Source organism: Chiloscyllium plagiosum, unplaced genomic scaffold, assembly GCF_037043375.1.
Source record: "Chiloscyllium plagiosum isolate Xiang-an unplaced genomic scaffold, Cpla_swu_hap1 HiC_scaffold_31, whole genome shotgun sequence".
In the NCBI taxonomy this organism is placed as follows: Eukaryota; Metazoa; Chordata; class Chondrichthyes; order Orectolobiformes; family Hemiscylliidae; genus Chiloscyllium; species Chiloscyllium plagiosum.
The window spans coordinates 24,806,956-24,834,543 of NW_028270169.1; the positions used below are offsets into that span (position 1 = coordinate 24,806,956).

Consider the following 27,588-nt stretch of genomic DNA (forward strand, 5'->3'; position numbering starts at 1 on the left):
CATCCTGTGCCTGAGATTAAATCATGAGAGTTTTGATTCAATTTTGTTTTCCCTGTCTGCTGCTCCAAATGGATCAGGGAATTAGAAATCTGTTAGGGGTTACATTGAGGATGTCAACTATTCCCACTGATACACTCAGAATTAAAAAGCAGATTGACTTTGACTTTGGTGATGACACTCAAGAAGGTCCTTATTGACTGGATGCTTCACTCTTCTGAGTTTTATAATCATAAGTGTTCAATGTTTTTTACTTTAAATTCTGTCTTGCAGCTTAACCTTTGATATTTCAGTTTTGACACCAATGAGTTTATTAGTTATTGATAGTTAAAATGACCAAATACACTAAGTGTTTAAAAAGAATCTTGGTTCTTGCCCAATTAATGCTTACTGGTCATATATACTGTACTGCTTTGGTGTTTTAAATATTTAAACTGCTTTTGTTGAATTGAACATGTTGATATTGAAATAGTGGGTCTAATCTAGTGACTGTTTTTTGTCAGCATAGTTGAAATTTTACTTTTTCCCTATCTCTGAAAGAAATCCTTTGAACTGAGGTTGAGAAATGTATTGTAATTTAATGTTTACCTGAAGTTTCTTGGGGGAGGTGGGGCTGTTATGGAGCGATGGTAATATCCCCATCTCTGGGCAAGAAGGCCCTGGATCAAGTCTCATCTGCTCTAGAGATGTATCATAATGTGCCTGAACAGTTGGTCAAAAATAACCTTTGCATATATTGGAGATCAAGAAACCTGGTAATCACAGAAACTAATAAAGGCTCCATTATTCAGAGTCACAGGATTTATGTCTCGACCATGACTGCCTTTCCCAAATGTATTTTTTTTGTACTAAAATGTACGATCACTAAGTGGACGCTACCAACCAAACAATATGTGTTTTTAATGCCCTGGCCCACAATTTATCTAGCCATTAACTTTAAAATTGCTATTAATATTTGAATGTTCAGTCACACTTCGTTCTTCAAAGTATTTTGTTGCAATTCCCAAATTGTTGTTCAGCAAACTCCTCGCTGTGAAATGATGGTACTGCTCTTAATGAAGAAATGTATGCTGTGGTGGAGGGAGAATGTTCTGGACAGAAAACTAGAAGTAAGGGTTTCCTGGTTCTGTAGCAGATATTAAAACAAAACCTCTTATATTTTGCTACAAGTTTTCTCTTCTAGGAAACGACTGTACTGTCAGTCAAGCACCAGAGACATAAAGCTCACCAATGGAAGGAACTGAAGTGTTGAGAGACTGTAGTTTGGGGCGAAGCAGATGCAATTGCTCATATACCGAATGCAGTTCTGCTTTTTCTGGCTCTTATTCACAATAAGTACTCGTAATGCATGAATGCAGCCTTTATTCTCGTCTTTTTACCGGTTGGTTTTTACAAAGCAAAAGGCTAGTGCATATAACAAAAAACCTGGGGGGGGGGGGGGGGAAGAGGAAGAAATACAGCGCGAGTAATTTCTCATCTGTGTAAACTCACCTGTTGGAAAGTTGTCCCCCGCACCTTGTAATGTACTCCGCATAGAAAGGAAGCAAATTGAACAGGGTGAAATTCTGGAAAAATGGAAACTGAGCGAAGGAGACGGATTAAAAATGAAGCAAAATGAAAAGAAAAAACTTTGTTCCGTGTATGTCGTCAAAAAGAAATCGGGGAAACGTACATAAATGTTTGTTCAATTATTTTGCAAATCATATAAAGGAAACGTCTTTAATAGCAACCTGCAGGGGGCAGCCATCCCTAACATTGGGCAGGCCAAGTTATTTTATTCAGAAGGCGAGGGAGTTGTGACTGCCCTTTGTGGGAAGTGTCGAAATATGAGATTGATCTCCGTCTGTCTGCCAGTATATTTAACCGGCGTTTGCCTGTAATCTGAGCAGTACAGCTTCACTGTACAGAATCTACAGCCGGTTTATCTTCTGTCTCAGGGGCAGCCATGGTGTCCTACATAGTGGCTGCTGCAATACTAGTTGCTATTTATGTTGTTATTTACTACAATTTCCTGAAAGGGATTCCATGTAGGAGCGACACTTCGCTGCGAGGGAAGACGGTGATTGTCACAGGTACATCCCGGAGTGGCTCGGAATAATGCCCATGTCTTTGAGTAAATGAATGTGAGGCTTCTCGGCCCGAGGGGATGCATGTAAACTTTACACTTGCAATAATTTTCAACACCTAAAGTTGAAGTTGTTGAAAGTTCGAATGTAATGTGACTATAAATAGCGCCCACCAGTCGAATGGAGAGCGTTGTATGTTTTTTATTGTAGTTTTTTTAGACTTTTTCTAATTGGTGTCCATGTTGCATTAATTTGTGTGTCAGGTTCAAACACGGGGATCGGCAAAGAGACGGCGTTGGATACGGCTCGGAGGGGAGCCCGAGTAATCCTGGCCTGTAGGAACAAGGAGCGTGCTGAAGCAGCGGTCTTCGATATCAGAAGGGTAATTAATCTCTGTGTCTCCAACAATAAGACCGGCAACTGTGCATGCAGTCTAACAATGCACCCTTTTTTAGCCAGGGCTTCCCAAACCGGACCCCAAAAGTCAGACTGTAAGACGACAATAGCCATTGTCTCTTTCCCTCTCTGCTGTAAATGGTCTTTTACTCCCCACAATTCTCCCAGTCTTCCGGGGTTGAAATGACACGACGTGCAGCGAATTGTAGGAAAAAACAGCAGCCAGTTTCGCCTGGCAAAGTTTCCATGTGCAGCAAATGGCGTTTTGGTGTTGACGATGAAATATCTACCAGGGGACAGTGCGTAGGATCTTTTATATTCACCTGAGAGAGCAGAAGCGGTCACAATTTAACATGGGATTGAAAGTTGACAAATTTGGCAATGTAGCACACCATTGGTACTGCACTGGAGAGTCAGCTTTAGAAGATTGACTCAAGACCTTGGAAAGGGACTTGATTACCCAAAAATATTCTTGGGTAATCCCAGACTTTCCTGATGAAGAGCTTTTGCCCGAAATGTTGATTTTTCTGCTTCTGGTCTGCTGCCTGACCTGCTGTGCTTTTCCAGCACCACTCTAATCCAAGATGGAGGAAAGGGGAAAAAAATATGGCTCTAAGAGCTGCCCTTTTATTGTGAGGTATTTTCAGAGTTGAACAGTAATTACTGTTTTATAAGCTGTTACATGGTTTTGGAACTTTGGAGAAAAAAGATCAAAACAGCAGCATTTTAAAAAGGAGGAAGAAAGACAAAGGCAGTGACCATGTGGAAAGTGAAACAAACAGATGTGAATCTGCACAGCTGTGTGAACCTGCATAGCAGGAGTCTATACTATTTAATTCCAAGTATCTCTGAACATTGGACTTTGTCCAAGAAAAATTAACAAACCGCGAAATTCACAACTGACATTGGAGAAGCCTGTGTAGGGGTGATCACAGCAGGGGAGCAACTAAGTGGCTAGTTTTAAAGCATAACCTTACTGTGTTTTTTTTTGTAAATCCACAATAGTGAGTAGAGTGAGTTCTTTTTTGAATATGTGCTTTTATTGAAATCTTTCTTATGATTAAGCTTTAAAAATATGAAACGTTACTGGTCTGTACTAAATGTCTGTACTAAAAATATGTACTAAGTTAGCTTGAAGTAGTACTTTTAGAGCAGTAAGACTGGATTATTTTCTGGGTCTGTAAATTGTTAAGGGGCAAAGATGACCTTTAGTAAAGTGATATGCTCTTTCTGTTGGATGTGGGAGATTTAGGGAGAGTTTTCAATAGACTAATGATTATGTCTGCAGGAAGTGTGTTTGGTTGTGAATCTTATCAAATCATATGGATCGATTGGAGCATCAGTTAAAGGCAATAAGGAATTTACAGGAGCTGAGGGTGTTTTAGGAAGGGAGAAAAACCACAAGTACAATCAGGTAGATGGTTCATCTCCAGGAAAGGTAAGAGAGGGAGCCAGGTAGTGCAGGAGTCTCCTGTGGATAACCCATCTGAAACACATAAGTTGTTTTGGAAAATGTCGGGGGTGAAAGATTCTCAGGGGAATGTAGCACGAACAGCCAGGTTTCTGGTACAGATACTGGCTCTAATGTTACGAGGGGCACATCAGGTTCCAAGCAATCGATTGTGATAGAGGACCATCTAGTCAGAGCATGGACAGATGTTTCTGCAGCTGATAGCAAGACATCAGAATGGTCTGTTGCCTCCCTGGTGTCAGGGTCAAGATATCTTGGAGAGGGTGCAAAATATTCTCAAAGGGAAGAGGGGACTAGCAGGAGGTTATTGCACACATTGGAACTAATGACATAGGAAGAGAAAAGGACAAGATTCTGAGGACACAATATGGGAAGTTAGGCAGGAACTTTAAAAGGAGGTCCTCGAGTATAGTAATATCGGATTACTCCCGGTGCCACGAGCTAGTGAGGGTAGGAATAGGAGGATAGAGCAGATGAATGTGTGGCTGAGGAGCTGAAGCAAGGGAGAAGGTTTCACATTTTTGGATCATCGGGATCTCTTTTGGGTAGAAGTGATCTGTGTAAGAAGGATGGATTGCACCTGAATTGGAAGGGGTCTAAGATACTGGCAAGGAGATTTGCTAGGGCTGCTCAGGAGAATTTAAACTAGTCGGGGTGTGCGGTGATAGTGAGGAAGATGATCAGTCTGAGATTGGTACACTTAGGAAAAGGGGCAAGTCAAACAGTCAGGGCAGGCAGGAACAAAACAGAGAAGGAATTAGGACTTACAAATTAAACTGCATTTATTTCAAAGCAAGAAGCCAACAGGTAAGGCAGATGAACTCCAAGCATGGTTGAGAATCATAATGATTACGGAGAGGTGTCGCAGCTTAATTATATAGGGTGTAGATGCTATAAGGATGAATAGAAAGTGGGGGGGAGGCAATAGAGATGGGGGAGTGGTGTTTTTGATTAGGGATAGCATTATGGTTTATACTTATGAAGGATGTACTTGGGAATATCTCCAAGGAAGTTATTTGGGTGGAAGTGAGAAAGAGGAAAGCGATGATCACCTTATTGGGATCGTACTATAGCCCCCTCAATAGTCAGCGGTAAAATCGGAAACAAATTTCTAAGCAGATCTGTATATCTGTATATTACAGTTGAGGATTTTAACTTTCCAAACAAAGACTAGGACTGACATATTGTTAAGGGTTTGAATGAGAGGAACTTGTTAAGTGTGCACAAGAAAATTTTCTGATTCAATATGTGGATGTATCTACTAGAGAAGTTGCAAATCTTGACGTACCCTTGGGTAATAGACAGGGCAGGTGACTGAGGTGTTACTTTGGGGCCAGTGACCAAATTTCTATTAGTTTTAAAATGCTGATGGAAAAGGATAGACTAAATCTAAAAGTTGAAGTTCTAAATTGGAGGAAAGCCAATTTTGACGGTATTAGGCAAGAACTTTCAAAGGTTGATTGGGGACATATTTTCGCAGATAAAGGGACGACTGGAAAATGGAAAGTCTTCAGAAATGAGATAACGGGAATCCAGACGCAGTATGTTCCTGTTAGGTGAAGGGCACGGCTGGTAGATATAGGGAGTGCTGGATGAATAGAGAAATTGAGGTTTTAGTCAAGATAAAGAAGGAAGCATGTGTCAGATATAGCCAACAGAGAGTAAATTCCTAGAAGAGTATAAAGGCAGTATACTCAAGATGGAAAACAGGAGGGCAAAAAGGGGACATGAGATAGCTTTGGCAAATAGGTTTAAGGGGAATCCAAAGGGATTCTACAAATACATTAAGGACTAAAGAGTAATTAAAGAGGACAGAATAGGGTCTTTTAAAGATTAGCAAGGCAGCCTATGTGTGGAACCGTAGGAGGTAGGGGAGATACCAAACAAGTATTTTGCATCAGTGTTTACTGAGGAGAAACATATGGAAGATAAAGAACGTGGGGAAATAACTGGCAACATCTTGAAAAATGTCCATATTACAGAGGAGGATGTGCTGGACATCTTAAATGCATAAAGGTGGATAACTCCCCGGGACCTGATCAGGTGTACCCTAGAACTTTGTGGGAAGGTGGGGGACCTGATTTTTGGGCCCCTTGCTGAGACATTTATGTCATTGATAGCCCCAGATCCTTGTAATGTTGCTGGAAGACTGGAGGTTGGCAAGGGTGGTGCCACTATTTAAGGAAGTGGTAAGGAAAAACCAGGGAACTATCGACTAGCGAGCCTGACATCAATGGTGAGCAAGTTGTTGGATGGAATCCTGAGGGACAGGATTTACATGTATTTGGAAAGGCAAGGACTGATTCTGGATAGTCAACATGGCTTTGTGTGGAGGAAATCATGTCTCACAAACTTGCTTGAGTTCTTTAAAGAGGTAATGAAGTGGATTGATGAGGGCAGAGCAAAGGGATGTGTTCTACATGAAAATCAGTAAGACGTTCAACAAGGTGAAATACAGAACTGGCTCAAAGGTAGAAGGCATAGGACTTGAGACCTGTGACCAATGGTGTGCCAAAAGGATTGGTGCTGGGTCCACTGCTTTATGTCATTTACATTAATGATTTGGATAAGAACATAGGAGGTAAGTTTGCAGATCACATCAAAATTGGAGGTGTAGTGGACAGCAAAGCAGGTTACCTCCGATTACAACCGGATCTTGATCCGGTGGGCCTAGGATTGGCAGATGGAATTTAATTTAGATAAATGTGAGGTGCTGCATTTTGGAAAGGCAAATCAGGGCAGGACTTACACACTTAGCGATAAGGTCCGGAGTGCCAGTTCATAATTCATTGAAAGTGGAGTTGCAGTTAGATAGGATAGTGAAGAAGGTAGGCAAAAGTGAGTACTGCAGATGTTGGAATTAGAGTCAAGATTAGGGTGGTGTTGGAAAAGCACAGCAGGTCAGGCAGCATCTGAGGAACAGGAAAATTGATGTTTTGGCAAAACCTTCCATCAGAATGAGGCTAGAAGCCTTGGGGTTGGAGAAATAAATGGGACAGAGGTGGGGCTGGAGGGAAGGTATTTGAGAGTGGTATATGCTTTGCTTAAAAAGTATTCAATTTGCTCCTTAATCATGTTTTAAGTCCATTGTTTGTCATATTAAGTCTTATAAATACCTCTTGCACAGCATGTGGTATCTTGTAATTAATATTCAAAGGTTTGAAAAGAGTTTTTCATTCGTACTGTACATGTGATGATTTGTAAGGTGCTTTAATGCAGATTTCTGTCATCTGCAGAAGAGCGGCAACAACCAAGTGATCTTTATGCAGCTGGATCTTGCGAGTCTTAAATCAGTGAGGGCTTTTGCAGAGACTTTCCTAAAGTCAGAGCCCCAGCTGCATGTGCTCATCAATAATGCAGGCAAGAATTTAAACTTTCTGTTCGAACTAATGTTTAACTTTGAGAATACTCGGATTGTTGAAACTGTGACGGTATTAAAACAAAAACCACTCATAGAGCATGTATTTCATCCTCTGCACAAATAAATATAACTAAAAGCCTTTTTTGTAAACTTTTCATAAGATGCATTTGAATTGTTTGTAAATTGGTGCACTATTCTGTAATAGTGGCTGTGGAACAATTCAGATTTCTGCTTAAACCTTTTTAACTCAGTTGGTGTAAAAGAAAACTCATTAGGGAACAATACTTAATTTTATGTATGAAGCATATAAGATACTCAACAGGTTACTCTTACACCATTAGGTTACAACTGTAAATTACTGTAGGATGTAGCATTCCTGCCTGGCACCTCTGAAAGAGTGAAAACCCATCACTGGCAGACCACGCAGTTTGGGATGAAAGTACAAATTCAAATTGATTGTAAAGCAGCATGTTTTACAAAAAGAAAGTAAACAATAAATTTATAATGCTTAAACTTCTGAAACATTTTGAACTTTTTGAGAGAGACTAAGAAACTGTTTCAAGATCCTTAATGTCCTTTGATCATTTTGCATGTGACACACCAGCTTCCATGAAATTCCACCTCTTCTTGATGACTTCAACAGGTGTCCTAACCCAGCAATTTATAACAAATTGTCACAATTGCCTTGAATCACAAACTTGATTAAATACTCGTTCAAACCATGATTATATCTTCTGTTCAGTTAATTCCTTGACAAACCATAATTGTAGTAAACTTGAAGATAGCTAGCTAGCTTGTAATTCGGAGCATTCTGTAGCTCAGCAAATCTCATACCACATTGTAAATAATAAGTCAGAGAGATTTTTCATTGAGGAGGAGAAAGTGAGGACTGCAGATGCTGGAGATCAGAGCTGAAAAATGTGTTGCTGGAAAAGCGCAGCAGGTCAGGCAGCATCCAAGGAGCAGGAGAATCGACTTTTCGGGCATAAGCCCTTCTTCAGGACCACTTTTCATTGACCACTGTTCATAGTCTGATGTTCTCTTATGTGAGTAGTCATCAGAGAACAAATTAACAGTTCCAGAAATAAAAAAATATTTCCCATTCTTCAAAGATTTACTGGAGTCCCAGACCAACCAATCGGCATATTGGCTCAACAATTTCACCATTTGAAGAAAAACAAAGATAGTGGTGATCTCTTTGACCCGGAATGAGGAGAACCGTTTACCATTAGTCCAATAGCATAAGAAGCTGATTGCGAGTTCTTGGCTCATTACTAAGGCAAACTCTGTGTGAGGGTTGTATTATTTCCTGTTACGCTCAGTCAGCATGTGTTGGCTCAAACTTTGATAATATTTTGCATTTTACGTTTGTTTCTGCTCAAGATATTTTGAATTTATGTCTGTTTCTTGGTGACAAGAGGCAAACAGGAAAATGTAATTAACTGAAAGGGAGCTTGATGAAGCCTGAAGTGAGAGATACAGTCTTACGCGGTGTTTGGTGGTAAGAGGACACGATATGTGTTCAGCAAATGCTGTGCGTTCATGAGTGCATGATTGAGAAAGGATATGAATGGCCAGACAGAAAGGTTGTTAGGAGGTTTGTTAAAGCACAGACCTATAGGGAGGATTGTTTCAGTCATATTACCTTTATGTAACTCTCTGTAACAGGTCTATCAAAACCTGAAGAGTCACAAATAGCTTCAGAGCCAACACATGGGTTTCAGTCTTTGCAACAAAAAAGTAAACAGTATGTACTACACATATGTAACTTCAAATGGGGAGAACCCATCACCAGATCCAAACTGATCGGTTATAATTATCAGGAAAGTTTGATCAGGCTGGGGAAAGGTTATTCTCTTCATTCTAGGAAAGATTAAGGGGGTAATTTGGCAAGCATCTCCAGATTATGAAGGTGTTTGGGGTAGATGCAGAGAAGATGTTTTCATTTGTGGGCGGCACAGTGGTTAGCACTGCTGCCTCACAGCGCCTGAGACCCGGGTTCAATTCCCGCCTCAGGCGACTGACTGTGTGGAGTTTGCACGTTCTCCCCGTGTCTGCGTGGGTTTCCTCCGGGTGCTCCGGTTTCCTCCCACAGTCCAAAAAAGATGTGCAGGGTCAGGTGAATTGGCCATGCTAAATTGCCCGTAGTGTTAGGTAAGGGGTAAATGTAGGGGTATGGGTGGGTTTCGCTTCGGCGGGTCGGTGTGGACTTGTTGGGCCGAAGGGCCTGTTTCTACACTGTAATGTAATCTAATCTAATCTAATCATTTGTGTGGGGTGCCTTTAAAGCTAGGCTTAATGGGTATAATATCTCCTTAAGATTTCTGCCTGAAGGATGTCAGGTCATTGGCATCTACTGTCTCAACTATGGTAATGGGACTTTTTTTTCACCATGAGTAGGCTCCAAGTCTACCTCAGCTGGAACAGAAATGGACTCTTATGCTGTTGTCATCAGTCTGATCCACATGCTAGCTGAATATCCAAACAAACCAGCCAGTCTTACAACAATATCCTATAGCCAATGCAAATCCAAATTATGATTTCAGCAGACTGTCTCATTGACCCAGAGAGTGTTTAGAATGGAACAGTTACTGCCATGTGGCGTTGTCAAACTAAATATCACAAATATACTTAAAGGAAAAACTAGGTAAACATATGAGTGTCCAAGAAATAGAAATATACATTGATGAAATTCAATGAAGAGGGGTAGGAGGAGACTTCTGTTTATCTTAAGAGCGCCATGTAGACCAGTTGGATCAAATGGTTTGTTTATGTGCTGTATACTGTGTCATTCTATGAAAGACAGCTGCAACTCAAATTATAACATAGCATACAATATTTCTTATGACTTGTAAAGGAATAACTTAAACACCATTTTTAGAGCATTTATTTGCACCATAATGGCTGATTATTTTTTAAAAGTTATCATTTTAAAAACTATTAACAGCTTAAGGACAGTAAGTATCAATTTCTGTCCTTTCTAAAAGAAAGTTAAACCACCAGTATCAGACAATATGCCCTTTGTACGTTCTTTGTACATCAGGGCAATAAACATGACTTTAGAGCTATTAATAACTTTTTGAATGATTGGCCAATGCAGCAAATCATTTTCTCCCATAGATAACCATAAACCAACCCAGTAATGAGTAAAAGAACAATCTGTTTTTAATGATTGAGGGAATAATGTTCATTATGGGCACAGTGTTGCCAAATAATTTATGTTTGTTGGAACAGGCAGCAGGACCTTGGATTAATCTCTAATGTAAAGTACTGTGGATGCTGGATTAGAGTCAGAAGTGCTGGAGAAATTTAGCAAGCTTAGCAGCTTCTGTGGAGAGAGAGAAACGAAGTCAATATTTAAAGTCTGAAATGACTTCAGAACTGAAAGGCACTGGTAAATTGTGGGGTTTTTTTACTGTTGACAAAGAGTAAGGAGGAGTGAGTGAAACAGGTGGTGAGGGTGCGCACAGCTAAAGGCAGAATCAACCTAATGGTAATGCTTAGGCAATCCTTGATTAACTTGCAGTTAGAAAGACAGCATCTCTTCAATGCAACATTCCTTCAAGTAAGAGCTGTGATGCCACATCATATTTATTCTGGAATAGCCTGTTTGGACATCTGAAGTAAATGAAAAATTTTTTTTTTAAAATGTGTTAAGGCAGTTTCTAAAATGTAAGTGCCAGTAAGTGTACAGTTGGCTTCACGTGGACTTGACAAAAATCTCGGCTGACACTACAGTGTATTTGTATTAGAGTGCTACACTGTCATCTTTTGAATAAGATGTTAAACCAGTGCCTTGACTGATTTCTGAGAAGGCCAAGAAGATTGCAGTGCATTATTTCAAAAAAAGATCAGTGGTATTATCCCAGTGTTCTGTGCCATAATTATCCCCCATTCAACACCATTAAAACAGATTACTTCACATTATTACATTACTGTTTTCAGGAGGCTGCAGTTAAGAAATTAGCTGTTGTTTTTCCTGCATTACAAGAGCAACAACAGTTCAAAAGTATTTTATTAGCTGTAGAGTACTTTCTGATGTCTGGTGCTCTTGAAAAACTATATAAGTTCATAGCAAATGGTTTGAAAGTAGTGTCTCAAATAATGAAAGTTGAGTGATTTTACTGTGACTGCCATTCCTTTGAATTCTCAAGAGTTCCATCAAAATACCTCATCAAACCACACAATCAGAACTATTGATGGGATAATTTTGGGATGGCACACGGCTCAGTGGTTCTCACTGCTGCCTCACAGCACCGGGGTCGGGGTTTGATTCTAACCTCGGCAACTATCTCTGTGGAGTTCGCGCATTCTCCCCATATCTGCGTGGGTTTCCTCCGGTTTCCTCCCACAGTCCAAAGATGTGCATGCTGGGTGGATCCACAATGTTAAATTGCCCAGAGTGTGCAGGCCTGGCATAACCCCTGCACTGCAATTCACATTTGCACAGTACTCATTTGTGTAGTGGGCTGAATGTCTTTTTGGTTTGATGGGAATATCCTGTTGCTGGACAATATCCTTTGTGTTGCTGCTGTATTGCATCAGAGTGAAATCACTAGTTTCAGCTGTAGCTGAAATGTTTTGAGGCACCTTATCCTACTCGTATAATCTGAGGGACACTAGGCACTTTTCAGGGTAAGGTTCATCAGTTTCTCCAATGTACAGTGAACAATGACCTGATCAAGATAGCCATTAACTTGTAAGATGGGGCATTTCAAAGTTATTTCAGTGTTAAGCTTGCATGGTGTATAATTCGCTTGGGCTCTATTTATGGGGTTGCCAATAAGAACAGTCTTTTAATGTGTGGATATAGGAATCCCCACTTGCAAAAAGAGCAGTGTAGATACCTTACAGTAGACAGTTGTGGAAAACTTTTGTGAATTTCTCAATTAGTATATCAAGGAAAATGAGCTCATTAGGAACTCAGTTTCACAAGTGAATTTGACTATGGAAGAAGACTATTATGAGCAGCTGCATATATCAGTATCGCAACAGAATTATCTACATATTGGATCTGTTACTTGCTGTATTCACATGACAAAGCCTTAACCAGCAGTTAACCTTTCTTTTTTGGATTTCAAATAAAACCTTCAAGGATACAGCAAAGGCTCCAGCCCTGACAATATTCCAGCAATAGTACTCCCTGGACATGCTGCATCTTAAACAAGCTATTCAAGTACAGCTACAACGGTCATATCTACCTGGTCATGTTGAAAATTGCCCAGATATGTACAAGCAAAGCAAGACACATACAACCTGGCCAATTACCCTCCCATCAGTCTACTCTGTCATCAGTAAAATAATGGAAGAGATCACTATCAATGTTATCAAGCAGTATTTGTTTTCCAATAATCTGATCACCAATGCTCAGTTTGATTTCCATTAGGGTTCCTGACCTCATTACTGCCTTAGTCAAAACCTGTACAGAAGAACTAAACTCCAGAAGTGAAGTAAGAATGACTGCATCAGGGACCCCTAGCAAATCTATAGTCAGTCAGAATCAGAAGGAAAACTCTGCTGTTTGGAATTATATCAAGAACTAAGTATGCGGTCATTGGAGGTCAGTCATCTCAACTTCAGTACCTCACTGCAGTAGTTCCTTAAGGCAATGTCCTAAGTCATCTTCATCTGCTTCATCAATGATCTTTCTCCAACATAAGGTCAGAAGTGGGGATGTTTGCTGATGGTTGCACAGTGTTCAGCACCATTTACAACACCTCACACTGAAGTAGTCATTGTCCAAATACAATAAGACTTGGACAAGTAGTAAGTAATGTTGTTGCCACACAAGAGCCAACCAATGTCCATTTCCAATTAGAATCTAATCATTACCTTGAAATTCAAAGGCATTACCTTCATTGAATACCCCACTATCAATATCCTGACCGTTGCCAATGACCAGAAAATGAACTGGATAAGCCATATAAATATGATGGCTAGAACAGCAGTTCAAAGCCTCGGAATCTGCATTCGATAACTTCCCTCTTGTCCCCACAAAATCTATCGACCATCTATAAGCACTGGTCAGGAATGTAATGGAATGCTTCACACATGCCTGGATGAGTGCTGCTCCCATAATAGTCAAATATTTGACAGTATTGAGAAAAAAGCCAATGTGATTAGCACCACAAACATTCATTCCTTCCACCACACGGCCACAGCAGTGTGTACTATCTACAAGATTCACTTTCACCAAGGAATTAACCAAGGCTCCTTCAACAGTACCTTTTGAATCAACCATGACCATCTGGAAGTACATGGAGAGACAGCAGATATTTGGGAACACCACCTATAACTTCCCATTCCAGCCACTCACCATCCTGAATTAGAAATACATTGCTGTTCTTGCTGTACCACTGAGGCAATATCCAGGAATTCCCTCTCTCACAGCACTGTGGTCTGCAGTGGTTCAAGAAGACAGTTCATTACCATCTTCTGTAGGACAGTTAGGGGATGGCAATAAATGTTGGCCCAGCCAGCAAAGCTGAATGAAGATTTTTTAAAAACTGTTAATTGGGTGCGTGCTCCATGGTCTCTGCCAATCAATCAGCATCCTTTCCTCATGCAGTTTAAGTTGCCTTTTGAGCTTCAGTATTCTTGAATCTGCCCTGATGAGTAGAAGACTGAAAGCTTTAACAATGCGTCCTTTTCTCCAGCAAGTTCTGTAACACCAAAGGACTATTTAACCAAAACCCTTTGTAATTTATTATGTTTATCACTGTATGGGAGATTACCTTACTTTTCTTGCTGCAAATGACTCAGTGTAATTTCATAAACTAGTGTTTTATTTAGGTCGATTAATATAATAAAACAAACTCTGACCTTTCTTTTCATTATAAATTCCTGTTACCACAATTATATTGAAAACTGTCCCTGTAAGTATGATTAAGACCTCACCCAAGTGAGGACACTGCAGTGTCACCACTGATACCTGATATCATAGGACAAATTGCATACGTACTTCTCACTATACATCTGGATGTGGGAATTTATAATGCTAATGTAAACATAAGAGCACAGAATGGCTTTAAAATCTAAGTCATGTCTGCCTGCCCTGGTTAAATAATTCCCACCTTTTACTTGAGTACTGTCTTCATTCCCAATCCCTTGAGAAATTGAGAAATACATATTTGAAAGTAATGCTTCAAAAATATATACCTGCTATTTTCAAATATTAGAACATCTTTTAAATATGCAGACAAATAGTGTTGCACATAAGAATCACATTTTTAACCTCCCTTCAGAATTCAAAGAGTTGATGTCCAATAACGACTTATGGTTCCTATCTTCTCCCAAGATAATCTCATTCAAAACAAACAATTATAAGTACAAGCCTGATCTTTATCTGGCATGTTAATGATTACATCTTATGAAAACACAACTTTTCATTGAAATTCCTGCTCTGTAAATACAATGTCACTGTTCACCCACAGAATGATACACAATTGGAAACAGATTATTGAAATCTTGCTTAATGGAGGAGAGTTACATGCTTGCCCTAGTTGTTTAGAAGCTACCAACAGCTGTGCTGTGTATAAAAAGGAATCTCTCCATCATGTGTATACTGTATTCAAATGATGGCTGAGTTATGCAATATTGCTTGCCCAAGAGAATATCAGATCTGTGATGTCTTCACAGCATAGGTCGAGAAATTGTTTTCCAGAAGAGCAACTAAAACATTAATGACAAACATGTACTCCATTTTTGACATACAAAGAAATTAGGAGCCCCTCGGATCTGCTCTGCTATTCAATAGTATCATTGTTGATCTGACTGTGGCTTCAAGACTACATTTCTACCAACCTTTGATAACCTTTGATTCTCTTGTTAGTCAAGGATCTATCTCCTTCTACCTTAAAAATACTCAGTGACCCTGCCTCCTCCAGTCACTGGGGAAGTCAGTCCCACAGACCTGTGATCCTCTGAGAGAAGACAATTTCTACTTCTGATTCAAATGGTAGACCCATTATTTTTGAATTGTGTTCTACTGTTCTAATTTCTCTTGCAAGACCACATATCCATTTAACACTCTGTGTCATGTCCCTTCATGAACTTGTATCTTGCAGTAAGATCACTTTTTACTTTTTTCAATTCCAATGGACACAGACCTGCCCAATATTTCCTGGTAAGGTAATCACATTATTACAGGAATTGGTAAAGTAAACCTTCTCTGAAATGCTTCTAATTTTATGTCCTTTCTTAAAGAAGGAGACCAGAATTGAACACTAATGTTGTCTCAGTACTCTTCCATTCTCTTTGTAATAAACATCAATATTCCATTTGCTTTCCGAATAACTTGCTTGTACCTGCACATATTTTTTTACCTCATGTCCCATACTCCTCTGTACCTCGAGTTCTAGTCTTTCAATTTAAGTAAGGTGCTGTGTTTCTATTCTTTTGGCAAAATATACAAGTTCAAACTCTAGCGATGTTCGAGAAGATTTATAGCTCAGGTTGATGATAAGTATGTAAGTTAGCTCGCTGAGCTTGAAGGTTTGTTTTCAGATATTTCATCGCCATACTAGGTAATGCCATCAGCAAGAGTCTCCAGTGAAGCACTGGTGATATGTCCCGCCTCTCGATTTATAAGTCTTGGTTTCTTAAGTTGGGTGATTTCATTTCCGGTTCTCTTTTCAAGGGAAGGTGGACAGGATCTAAATCAGTGTTTATTGATGGAGTTCTGGTTAGAATGCCATGCCCCTAAGAATTCTCGTGTGTGTCTTTGTTTCACCTGTCCTAGGATGTGTGTGTTGTCCCAGTCAAAGTGGTGACCTTTGTGTGTATAGAAACTAGTGATGGTGCGTCGTGTCTTTTGGTGGCCAGTTGGTGATCATGTATCCTGGTGGCAAGTTAACTGCTAGTTTGTCCGATGTAGTGATTTTATTGTTCTTGCATGGTATCTTGTACGTGATGTTAGTTTTGCTGGTAGTATCTAATGGATCCTTTAGGTTCATCGGTTGCTGTTTAAGTGTTTTGGTAGATTTGTGAGCTACCATGACACCAAGGGGTCTGAGTACTTCATCTGCCAAAACTTTAGTTGCAATATTCCTCCACAAAATTACGTAATAAAAAGGAATATCCTGTAACATATTGTAGATCAAAATGTGTATAAAAGACTATCGTGAAAACCGAAGTTAATGAGAATTCAGAGTAGAATTGGGGATTGGATAAGAAATGGGATTTAACCAAATCTAAAACAGATGGTACTTTGTGCAAGATGTCATGTAATGTGGGTGAGGTGTTGTGTGCTGATCTTTATAGTAGAGCCTGATGGGTTTTTTATCTAGATAAATTATCTGAATGTAGAAACATAACAATAATCTTGTCAAACTTACAGCTGACAATGGGTGTAGAATGAGCAGAAGACAGTCTCAAGAGCACTTTGGGATGGGTAATAAATGCAATCCTAGGCAGTGATGTCCACGTCCCATAAATGAATAAAGAAATGTGGCAAAAGGATTCTGACCTGTTATTCTCTTGGGCAAGTGAACAGCAAATTAAACTTAATATTGACACATTGGAAGTAAAAATGAGCAACTTTGATATGCTACAAGGGGAATAGGATTACCCTGGGAGACTTTGAAATTGTCCTGAAATGATAGTAGGCATTCCAAGAGCAAGATGATATGGAGTAGTGATTAGATTGCAGTTGTACATAGAAGAATGATATAATGGTGTTGTAAATGGTTATGCAATACATTTCAAAAAAGACATAAATGTATTGGAAAGCAAACACAAACATAGAAGCTTGATCTAGTAAGTTTAGAGGAGATAAGTTATGAAAAGAGAGTATAACCCCTACAGCATGGGAGATTGTAGAACATAGAACATTACAGCGCAGTACAGGCCCTTCAGCCCTTGATGTTGTGTCAACCTGTGAAACCAATCTGAAGCCCATCTAACCTATACTATTCCATTCTTGTCCATATATCTATCCAATAACCATTTAACTACCCTTAAAAGTTGGCGAGTCTACTACTGTTGTAGGCAGTGCATTCCACGTCCCTACTATTCTGAGTAAAGAAACTACCTCTGACATCTGTCCTATATCTATCACTCCTCAATTTAGAACTATGCTCCTCGTGCTAGCCATCATGATCCAAGGAAAAAGGCTCTCACTGATTATCTTATGTCTCAATTAAGTCACCTCTCATCCTCCTCCTCTCTAACGAAAACAGCCTCAAGTCCCTCAGCCTTTCCTCATAAGACCTTCCCTCCATAGTAGGCAACATCCTAGTAAATCTCCTGTGAACCCTTTCCAAAGTTTCCACATCCTTCCTAAGATGCGGTGACCAGAACTGTACGCAGTGCTGCAAATGTGGCCACACCCAGCGTTTTGTACAGCTGCAGCATGATCTCATGGTTCTGAAACTCAGTCCTTCTACCAAGCTAACACACCGTATACCTTTTCAACAAGCCTATCAATCTGAATGGCAACTTTCAAGGATCTATATATCTGGACACTCCGATCTCTCTGTTCATCTACACGACCAAGAATCTTACCATTAGCCCAGTACTCTACATTCCTGTTACTCCTTCCAAAGTGAGTCACCTCACCCTTTTCCACATTAAACACCATTTGCCACCTCTCAGCCCAGCTCTGCAGCTTATCTGTGTTGCTTGTAACCTACAAATCTTTCGTCACTATCCACAACTCTACAGACCTTTGTGTTATAGTCATAGAGATATAGTGTCATTCGCAAATGCTAACCTATCCTTCTATGCCCTCATCCAGGTCATTTATATAAATGACAAACAACAGTGGACCCATAACAGATCCTTGTGGCACCCCAGTAGTAACTGAACTAGGATGAGTATTTCCCATCAACCACCACCCTATGTCTTCTTGCAGCTAGCCAATTTCTTATCCAAACCGCTAAGTCATCCTCCATCTTGTGCCTCAGTATTTTGTGCAATAGCCTACCATGGGGAACCTTATCAAACACTTTACTGAAATCCATATACACCACATCAACCATTTTGCCCTCATCCACCTGTTTGTCACTTTCTCAAGGGACTCAATAAGTTTTGTGAGGCACGACCTACTCTTCACAAAACCGAGTTGACTATCCCTAATCAACTTATTCCTTTTTAGATGATTATATATCCTATCTCTTATCACCCTTTCCAACACTTTACTCACAACCAAAGTAAGACTCACTGGTCTATAATTTCCAGGGTTGTCTCTACTCCCCTTCTTGAACAAGGGAACAACATTTGCTCATCTCCAGTCTTTTGGCACTATTCCTGTAGACAATGATGACAGAAAGGTCAAAGCCAAAGGCTTGGCAATCTCCTCCATGGCTTCCCAGAGAATCCTAGGATAAATCCCATCCGGCCTAGGGGACTTATCTATTTTTACACTTTTCAGAATTGCTAACACCTCCTCATGCACCTCAATCCCATCTAGTCTAATAGCCTGTATCTCCGTATTCTCCATGACCACATTCTCTCTTTCTTTGACAAACAGTATTCATTTAGCGCTTCCCCTATCTCCTCTGACTCCATGCACAACTTCCCACTATTATGTTTATTTGCCCTCATCTTACTCTAGTCATTTTCTTATTCTCGATATACTTATAGGAAGCCTTAGGGTTTTCCTTGATCCTGTCCGCTAACGACTTCTCATGTCCCATAAGACCATAAGAAATAGGAGTGGAAGTAAGGCCACTTGGCCCACCAAGTCCACTCTGCCATTCAATCATGGCATTTCAATGTCACTTACCCGCACTCAGCCAAAATATCCCTTAATTCCTTGCGAGATTAAGAATTTATCGATCTCTGCCTTGAACTGCACTCTGCGACAATGAATTCCACAGGCCAACTTTCTGGCTGAAGAAATATCTCCTCATCTCTGTTCTAAATTGACCCCCTCTAATTCTAAGGCTGTGCCCACGAGTCCTCGTAACCCTGCCTGACAGAAACAATTTCCTAGGGTCCACCCTTTCTAAGCCATGCATTATCCTGTAAGTTTCTATTAGATCTGCCCTCAACCTTCTAAACTCTAAAGATTACAATCCCAGGATCCTTAGCTGTTAGGCCTACCATTCCAGGGATCATCCATGTGAATCTCCGCTGGACACGCTCCAGTGTCAGTATGTCCTTCCTGAGGTGTGGGGCCCAACCTGGCTCTTCTTAGCTCTCTCTTTAAGTCTTCCTGGCTAACTTGTGTGCCCTAACTGAGCCATCATATCTCATCCTAACATAAGCCTCTTTCCTCCTCTTGATAAGAGATTCAACTTCTTCAGTAAACCACAGCTCCCACGTTCAACAACCTCCTCCCTGCCTGACTGGTACATACTTATCAAGGGCAGATTAATGGGCAGTTTCACTGGGAAATTTCACATATTAAATTTAAATGAATGTAGCCTCAGTCAGTTGGGTCTGTAGAACAGAAAGATACAAATTTAAATCGGTGGAAAATTTAAACTGCACCTTAGAAAATATTTCTTTGAAACGGAGGTGGCACGGTGGCTCAGTGGTTAGCACTGCTGCCTCACTGCACCAGGGACCCGGGTTCGAATCCAGCCTCAGGCGACTGTGTGGGTTACCTCCACGTGCTCCGGTTTCCTCCCACAACCATGCTAAATGGCCCATAGTGTCAGGGGTGAATATAGGGTAGGGGAATGGTTCTGGGTGGGTTACTCTTTGGAGGATCGGGTGTGGACTTGCTGGGCCGAAGGACCTGTTTCCGTACTGTAGGAAATCTAATCGTATATAGAATACTAATCAGGAAAAATGATGCAGCAAATTTTAGATGAAGTTAAGCAGTTGATTTGAAATACCACAGAATGTTTTCATTTCTTAATCTTTACCTTTTTCTTTACTCCTGCATTACTTGCAAATTTTTCACCCTCCTGAGTGAATTATTTCTGGGGCATAGTTCCAGGGGACTGAGGTCTCTATAGTGCCACAGTTAAGTAGTTCCTGTTTAACCATAAATAAAAGGAATCTTGCGACACAATAATAGTGTTCCTATGTCTGGGTCACAATGATCTACAGCACAGAAAATGGCCCTTTGGCCCATTGAGTTCTGTGCTGGTCAAACACAACCAACTAACTATTCTAATCCCATTGTTTAGGGTCAGAAGGTTTGGGTTCATGTCACCCCTGTCTCAGGGTTGTGTCATAAAATATCCAAATAGGCTGATTGTGAATAGTTTTAAAGGGCGTTTGGGGCATGATAGTCAACCATTTTAAGCATGGAGTCCAATCATGTATCCACACACACATCCCGCCAGGAACTGAGATTTATATCTTGCCATTTTCAGAATTCAAGATGCTCAGGCCTGATGTACCATATCTGCCTTCTTTCTTGAATGAGATTAGCTGATGTTAGAGGCTAAGAATCATACCTAGGACACTACCCCATCGCTGAATCCAAACCAGTTGTTGCATATTCAACGGAGTAGTTGAGGAACACTACTGACAAATACATATAATTACACTGTTTAATCTAAACAGTAATTTCAACTGAACTCTGAATTTATAAAGAAATAAAATTCTGCAAATTTATTTGTTTTTACATTTATAAGTCTCTCAGACACATTTGAGCATTTCACATGCAATGACTTCTCTGAAGAGAGAGCAATGTCATGTGAGCAAAAAAAGGCAGTCATGTTTCACACAGTGTAGTGCATTAAGTTAATCGTGTATTTATTTTAGGCAGGTTAAGGGATTGTTTGCGAGAAAAGTCAGGGAAGCCCTTGTTCATCTTTGAGTTCCATGAGATTTTTGGAATCGACTGAACCAACATAAATCAATGTTATTCTGTTGATTTAAAATCTCCCTAAAGGATGACACCTCTGACATTTGCACTAAAGCTGATTAAGGAGTATTATAATTTCTTTATCCTGTAGGTGTTGGTTCAGGTAGCAAGACAGTTGATGGATACAACACAGTTTTGGGAGTAAACCACTTGGGTCACTTCCTACTCACTCATCTTCTTTTGGATCGGCTGAAGCAGTGTGCACCGAGCCGGATTGTTACTGTCACTTCTATGATGTACCGTTTTGGCAAAGTCGACTTCAGTAACCTAAACCCTCCTGGTGAAAGCTTCATTCAGCAGATACGGAACTACAGCTGCAGCAAATTGTGCAATATACTTTTTGTCAGAGAACTTGCCAATTATCTGGAGGGAACTAAAGTTACCTGCTACTCTGTTCATCCAGGTGAGCAGAGAATTATTTTAACAAATACTTTACACACACCAGTTTTTGACCAGTCAATCAAATAGTTTATTGAAACTAGAAAGAAGACAAATATTGTTCAATTGGGTGGGAAGAATTTCTTTTCTAGTTTAACAGTTTTGAAACATCTAAATGAAGAGTGTAATTGTAAATATTAGATTGCTACCATTTTGTTTTCAAACTGGTGTCCAATGTATTTCTGTATATAGTACAGATCACAACAGTTCTTCACTTTAAAGGATAACATTTTTGTAAGAAAGAATGGACATGGGCAAAATCTCAAAACCCCATGCACAACTCATGAACAACATGCAGCAGTTTGTCTTGGGAACAGGTAATCTCCAGTCATCCATTCAGTTAGAGAGAGCATTTGGGAGGAAAACTAGAAACAAAAGTGAATGATATATTTAAAAAAATTCTTATGAGCTGGTAACTAGTACTGACTCTTTTCATATTGGTCACATGTGCTTCAACAGGTCATGTACTGGATTGTTGTTGTGGAGGTGGGAACCCCAAGTTTGAGCCTCTACGCAAGTAATTTTAATAACTGTCAAAATTCCTGATGACTACTTATCTGATTCTCTACCCCACCCCCCACCCCATTTATCTTTGTATACATATCTAATTGCTTTTTTACAAGTTCCTATGCAATCTAATTGTATGATCCTTATTATTAGGTACATGCAAACATAAGAATAGAAGTAGTTCTGCTGCTCAGGTCTGGTTTGCCATTCAATAAGATGCCATTCAATTGGCTGTTCTGTTTTGAATTCCACATTCCCTTCTTCTCCTGATAACCTTAAATTCCTGTTAGGTAAGGAAATCAACCTAACTCTGCCTGAAAAATATTGATGGCCTCCCCTCCGCTGCATTCAGAGGCAGAGAGTTCCAAAGGCAAATAACCTCAGAGAAATAGAATCTCTCATCTCTGTTCTTAAAGGGAGAGTCCTAATTTTTAAACACTGCCCTCAACTCACCGACAAATGTAATCATCCTTTCCACTTCACTTTATCAAGACAGTCCAGGATCTTGTATCCTCCAATCAAGTCATCCCAAATCTTCTAAACTACAGTGGAAACCAAACAAACCTGTCCATTCTTTCCTCAAAAGACAGCGTATAGCAATCTAGTAAATCTCATCTGAACTACCTCCAAAACATTTACATCTTTCCTTAAATAAGAAGACCAGAACAGCAGACACATTTGAGTGTTTCACATGCAATGGACTTCTCTAAAGAGAGAGCAATGTCATGTGGGCAAAAAAAGGCAGTCATGTTTCACACAGTGTAGTGCATTGAGTTATTTGAGTTGTCACAGTTTTTGAGTTGTCATAACATCAGTGCAGTACATAATTGAAGCATAACCTTTATATCCAACTCCTGATGTAATAAAGTATAGCATTATTAGCCACCTTAATTACTAGCTGAATCTGCATTCTAAGGTTGTTGTGATACAGGCATTAAGAACAGGTTATCACCATGAAAGTGAAAGACCTGGGATACAAAGCTAATCTCAGTAATGGCAACTTTGAAACTATCATCAATTGTCATAAATACCCCCCTGGTTTGCTGGAGTCCTCTAGGGAAGGAAATCTGCCACCCTACCTGGTCTGGCCTCAGTTCACCAACTTTTAAGAGTGGGCAGCAAATGCTGGTCTTCCCAGTGACATCCACTACTGTGAAAAAATAAAGAGACAATGCCTTTTGTTTTCTAAATAATAATCTTCAGGCCATTTATATGGTGCTCCAACTGCTATTGTGTTTATACTCAGCTAATTTAGCATTGGCTCCAAATCATATACAGCCACCTGGTCAGTTTCACTGTTGGAGTAATGTTGGAATTAGCCATTGATGAATCACACAAGAGCATACGTTGTTTGCCATCCACTATTAGTTTGTAAATTCATCATACCTAAAATTTTGCTTCTGGATTCCATTACATATTGTAGCAGCTATACACATTTCCACTGAAACTCAATTTTAAAAACGAAGTGTTGACAGACAGAAACTACTGGGAACAAATAGATGATCTTAAAATGCAGGTAAAATGGCTTTAAAAATGTTGTTTTTCCAAGGGCAGATCAGCAGTTACGTTATCAGGTGAAAGGTGATTTGGAAGAACCTATTTCAAAAATGAGGAACTCATACAAACTCAACTTTTTTCATTGATGTTTTTAATTTCCAAGTTAACTATAAAATTGGGAAACCAAATAAAACAGACACAACTTTTTTTTTGCTAAAGAAGACCAAGTAGTAATAATTTTCCAATCAAGTTGCAGTGAATGACTATAGATTAAGTGAGAGGTGGAGATTGAGTCAGGCAATCTGAGAAATTTACTGCACAATGTATAGAAAGCTTGACAGTTCGACATTTTTTTTTCCCTACATTCTCATTGATTTATAAGTAAATTAATTTATGATAAAGTCTGTTTTCAATAAACAATGCTTTGTCTTTCTTACAGGTGCGGTGAACACTGAAGTATTCCGTCACATGAAATTCTGGCAGAAAATGTTTTTTTTTCCTTTTATTGCCCTTTTCTTTCGAACCCCAACTGATGGGGCTCAGACGTCCATTTACTGTGCTGTGCAAGAAGGTATTGAGAAGTTCAGCGGCAGGTACTTCACAAACTGCAAGGTTCAGGAAGTCCTCCCTCACGCACGTGATGATGCAGTGGCCAGAAAGCTCTGGGAAGTCAGTGAAAGGATGGTTGGACTCCGCAGCTATTAACCGGTGAAGAAAGTTGTCTGCAGAATAACAGCATATCTGTAAAGGGCTCTGACTGTTTTCACTAACTTAAATGTGAGAAACCATTTGTGCAAATATACAGTGCAGAAGCTTTTTTCCCCCCACTTCCTATGGAATCTTCCAAATTTCTGTCACAAACTAAAAAGACCAGTTCAAAGGGAAAATAATTCTCAACTCTAACTTCTGTTTAAAATAAACTCTTATAGACCTCCCCTTCTCTTTTAGATTAAAATGTACAATTTGCAACAAAAGACTTCCAACAAACCAAATAGAAAATATATTTTTGATTAACTGTTCAGTAAGGTAATTGCAAAACCTATTAAAAATGAATCCATTCCTTCAATTCTTAATTCAATATAGGAAGTTAGTGTTATTTTGCTTTCTATTCCGCTTCTCACTAGTGTTTTACAGATGGAGATCAGTAAAATTATTGCAACAAATACATGGATGAAATGTATTTTCTGTTACTGTTGAGGATCCATCTACATCAAAAGTTGTCATTTTAAGAAATTACTTGTTCCAGAAAATATGCAGTTTAAAAAAATCTGGACCGTTTATTTCTTCCTTTTTTTGAATGTACTGCAGTGATTCAGCAGGAAACGGTGGTTTTCAGTGACCATTGTTCTCTGTAAGCATCTTAATCAGCACCAGCTGAGAGCTGTTCAGTCCACACTCTCTAACACAATCATGCAGCAAGGCCACCACAAAGTAATTTTAAAAAATTATCATCACTATTGTTTAATCTCTTTGGTCTCTCCTATCCAGACACATTGTGGCCAAAGTAGTCTTGGAACGTATAAAATTTCCCTCAGACATTCTCTTTTTTGTAGTCTTTCCTTTTCTTTCTGTATATTTTGACTTCTTAAGATTCAAGGTCCTTGCTTTTTCATTGAAATGTATTTATTTCATTTTGACTGCTTCGTAGCTGCACAGTAACATCGCTGTTCCTGCAGTTGGATACTATTATGCAACAAATTCAAAGTTGAAATTTCTTACAGTGCCATTGGCTGGCCAGTCTTCAGTACTGCAGTCATCTAAAGAAAATTATGTTTGGAGCATATGGCACAGTGGTAGAGTCCCTACGTCTGACCCAGGAGGCCCAGTTTCAAGTCCCATCTGCTGAATTTCTAAACAGGTTGATCTTCAGACTGATGTATAATGGTGTTAGTTAGGGTCTGCTTCAAAAGGTGTGACAAAATAGGTTGATTAAAACTTTGAAGAGAATTATCAGGGATGTTTGTTTTCTGATAACTTTTACTGGTCAAATCAAAGATAATGAAATAAAGTTTAATATGCTAAATTTTTTAAAAATAGAATCATGGGCATGTACAACCCACATATTTTCCTTCATACTCTAGTATTTCAGTACAGTTGTTGTATGTACATTTTACACTACGATAGAGCTGTCTAATGTAATTGATTAGTACTCCAATAAAAAAATTTAATCCTTTCCTAGTTGTTTCAGAAAAACAAATGTTTTGTGAATTCTGTCTTCCAGTTAATATAAATTTTATGCAAAGTAACAATTCACAGCAGATTTCATAGTATGTTGGGTGAATGGTAGTTGAGGTGAAGCAAAAAATTAGATTAAATAAATAATTTTTAGGTTGGCCGGTTGCTGCTAGTGAAATGATGCAACAGTGAGAAATAGGTCCACAACCGGTCACAACATTTATATGAAGGCTTTGGAAATATGGCAATTCGCCTCCAAATTTGGCAATTGCACTAAACTGGGTGGGAACGTTCCTTGTAAGGAGGATGCAAAAGGCTCCAAGGTGACTTGAACAAGCTAGGTTAACGGGCTAGGATGTGGTAGATGGTATATGATGTGAAGACGTGTGAAGCTATTCACTTCAGTAGGAAAAAAAAACAAAAAGGCAGAATGTTTATTAAATGGTGAGAGCCTGTGTAAGCGCATAATTCCAAAGGTGGTGTCCATGAGTCACTAAGAGCTAACCTGCATGTGCAGCAACAATTACAAAGGCAAACAATATAATGGCATTCATTTCAAGAGGACTTGAGTATAGAAACAAAGATTGTCCTGCCGCAGTCAAATACAGCCATAGGGAGACCATACCTGGTGAAAGTATGTGGACATGCTATTAAAGGAATTCAGAAGTTCGTCAGATTAATCCATGGGATGCTTTGTGAGGAGGGATTGAGAAAACTGGGTCCATATTCCCTAGAATTTCAAAAATGAGGGGTAGTTTCATTTAAACCTACACAGTTCTTATAGGGCATTTAACGATGGATATTAGTTACAATATTTCCCTGGATGGGTGACTTTCAAACCATGAGACATAATTCCAGGATAAGGCATAGGCCATTTAAGACTGAGATAAGGATAGTGAATCTTCAGAATTCTCAACCACCGAGCCTTGCAAAAACTCAACAATAATGCATGTTCAAGATGGAAATCTTAGTTTTCTATAGACAATTGACATGAAAAGATCTGGAGATAGGGCAGGCCAATGGCACTGGGGATATCAGCCATGATTAACTGAATGGTAGTGCAGGCTCAATGGCCCTGTGTTCAGGATGGAAAACAGTTTCGTGACATCTGTGTGAATCTTAATATTTCAATTGTAATGAGGTCAGCCAGCTGGACTTAGCCCTAATCAGGAATTCATATTCTATCAATCTGGTCCAATTAGGGAGCCCTAGCTGACAGAGTATTGCCTTTAGGGAGAGGTGGGCACCGTGGAAGGTGGAGTGCTTTATTCCCCCCTCCAAGTCTATTTTGTTTTAATCCCTACCCTCCCCCTTCACTTCATATAAGCATTGCCTTTATTTGACTTTGCTTTTATTGGTTCACTGGCCACATGGGTGTGTTCCTGATGGTGGAAATATTGAATAAAGTTTTTGCATAGGGTATTTTCACTGAATCACTGCACTTACACACAAAACACGGGTGCAGTGGGGTAAAAAATAAGCTCTACTGCAGTGCATGGTAGTGTAGGGAGAAAAATCAAAAGGAGATTCAGAATCTCTCTTCGAAAACAAAGAAAAAAAGGAGAATGTCAGTGATACACTTTAAAAGGTGACTGAATGAGGCAGAACGAAAGTCTAGGACTATTCATGTCATGTGTAAATGAAGGGTAACTTGGTGACACATACTTGCCTCTGTGGAGCTATTTCAGTAGCGACGAGAGTAAAGCATGATCCTGAAAAAACTTGTTTGCAACAGTCATCTTTGACTTGGGATGCACATTTCTCATATCATGCTTTCATTTGAGAAGCTTAACTCATTCGATTCTGCCTTCGAGGACTGAGCCCAGTATGTGGAAAGAATGCATTATTTTTTCTGGGCAAACAAAAAGTAATCAGTAAGTCCCGTGACAGCCTGTGGAGCTACAGGTTTGTG

At 39.6% G+C, this 27,588-nt stretch overlaps 1 protein-coding gene across 1 annotated transcript; it reads left to right on the forward strand.

The window, feature by feature from the left end:
- Positions 1 to 1,810: 1,810 nt before the first annotated feature.
- Positions 1,811 to 25,675, forward strand: LOC122564018 (dehydrogenase/reductase SDR family member 13-like). Its single transcript, XM_043718464.2, has 5 exons — positions 1,811 to 2,069; positions 2,327 to 2,445; positions 7,167 to 7,290; positions 21,151 to 21,462; positions 23,941 to 25,675. The coding sequence occupies exons 1-5, from the start codon at positions 1,943 to 1,945 to the stop codon at positions 24,204 to 24,206; spliced, it is 948 nt and encodes a 315-aa protein (XP_043574399.1). The 5' UTR covers positions 1,811 to 1,942; the 3' UTR covers positions 24,207 to 25,675.
- The last annotated feature ends 1,913 nt before the right edge of the window (positions 25,676 to 27,588 follow it).

What these genes read in the sequence shown, in the direction of transcription:
- LOC122564018 (XM_043718464.2), top strand. Translation starts at nt 1,943, where the DNA reads ATGGTGTCCTACATAGTGGCTGCTGCAATACTAGTTGCTATTTATGTT. An exon ending in GAAGACGGTGATTGTCACAG is followed by an intron (nt 2,070 to 2,326) that starts GTACATCCCGGA and finishes TTTGTGTGTCAG; the next exon opens with GTTCAAACACGGGGATCGGC. An exon ending in CTGCTACTCTGTTCATCCAG is followed by an intron (nt 21,463 to 23,940) that starts GTGAGCAGAGAA and finishes TCTTTCTTACAG; the next exon opens with GTGCGGTGAACACTGAAGTA.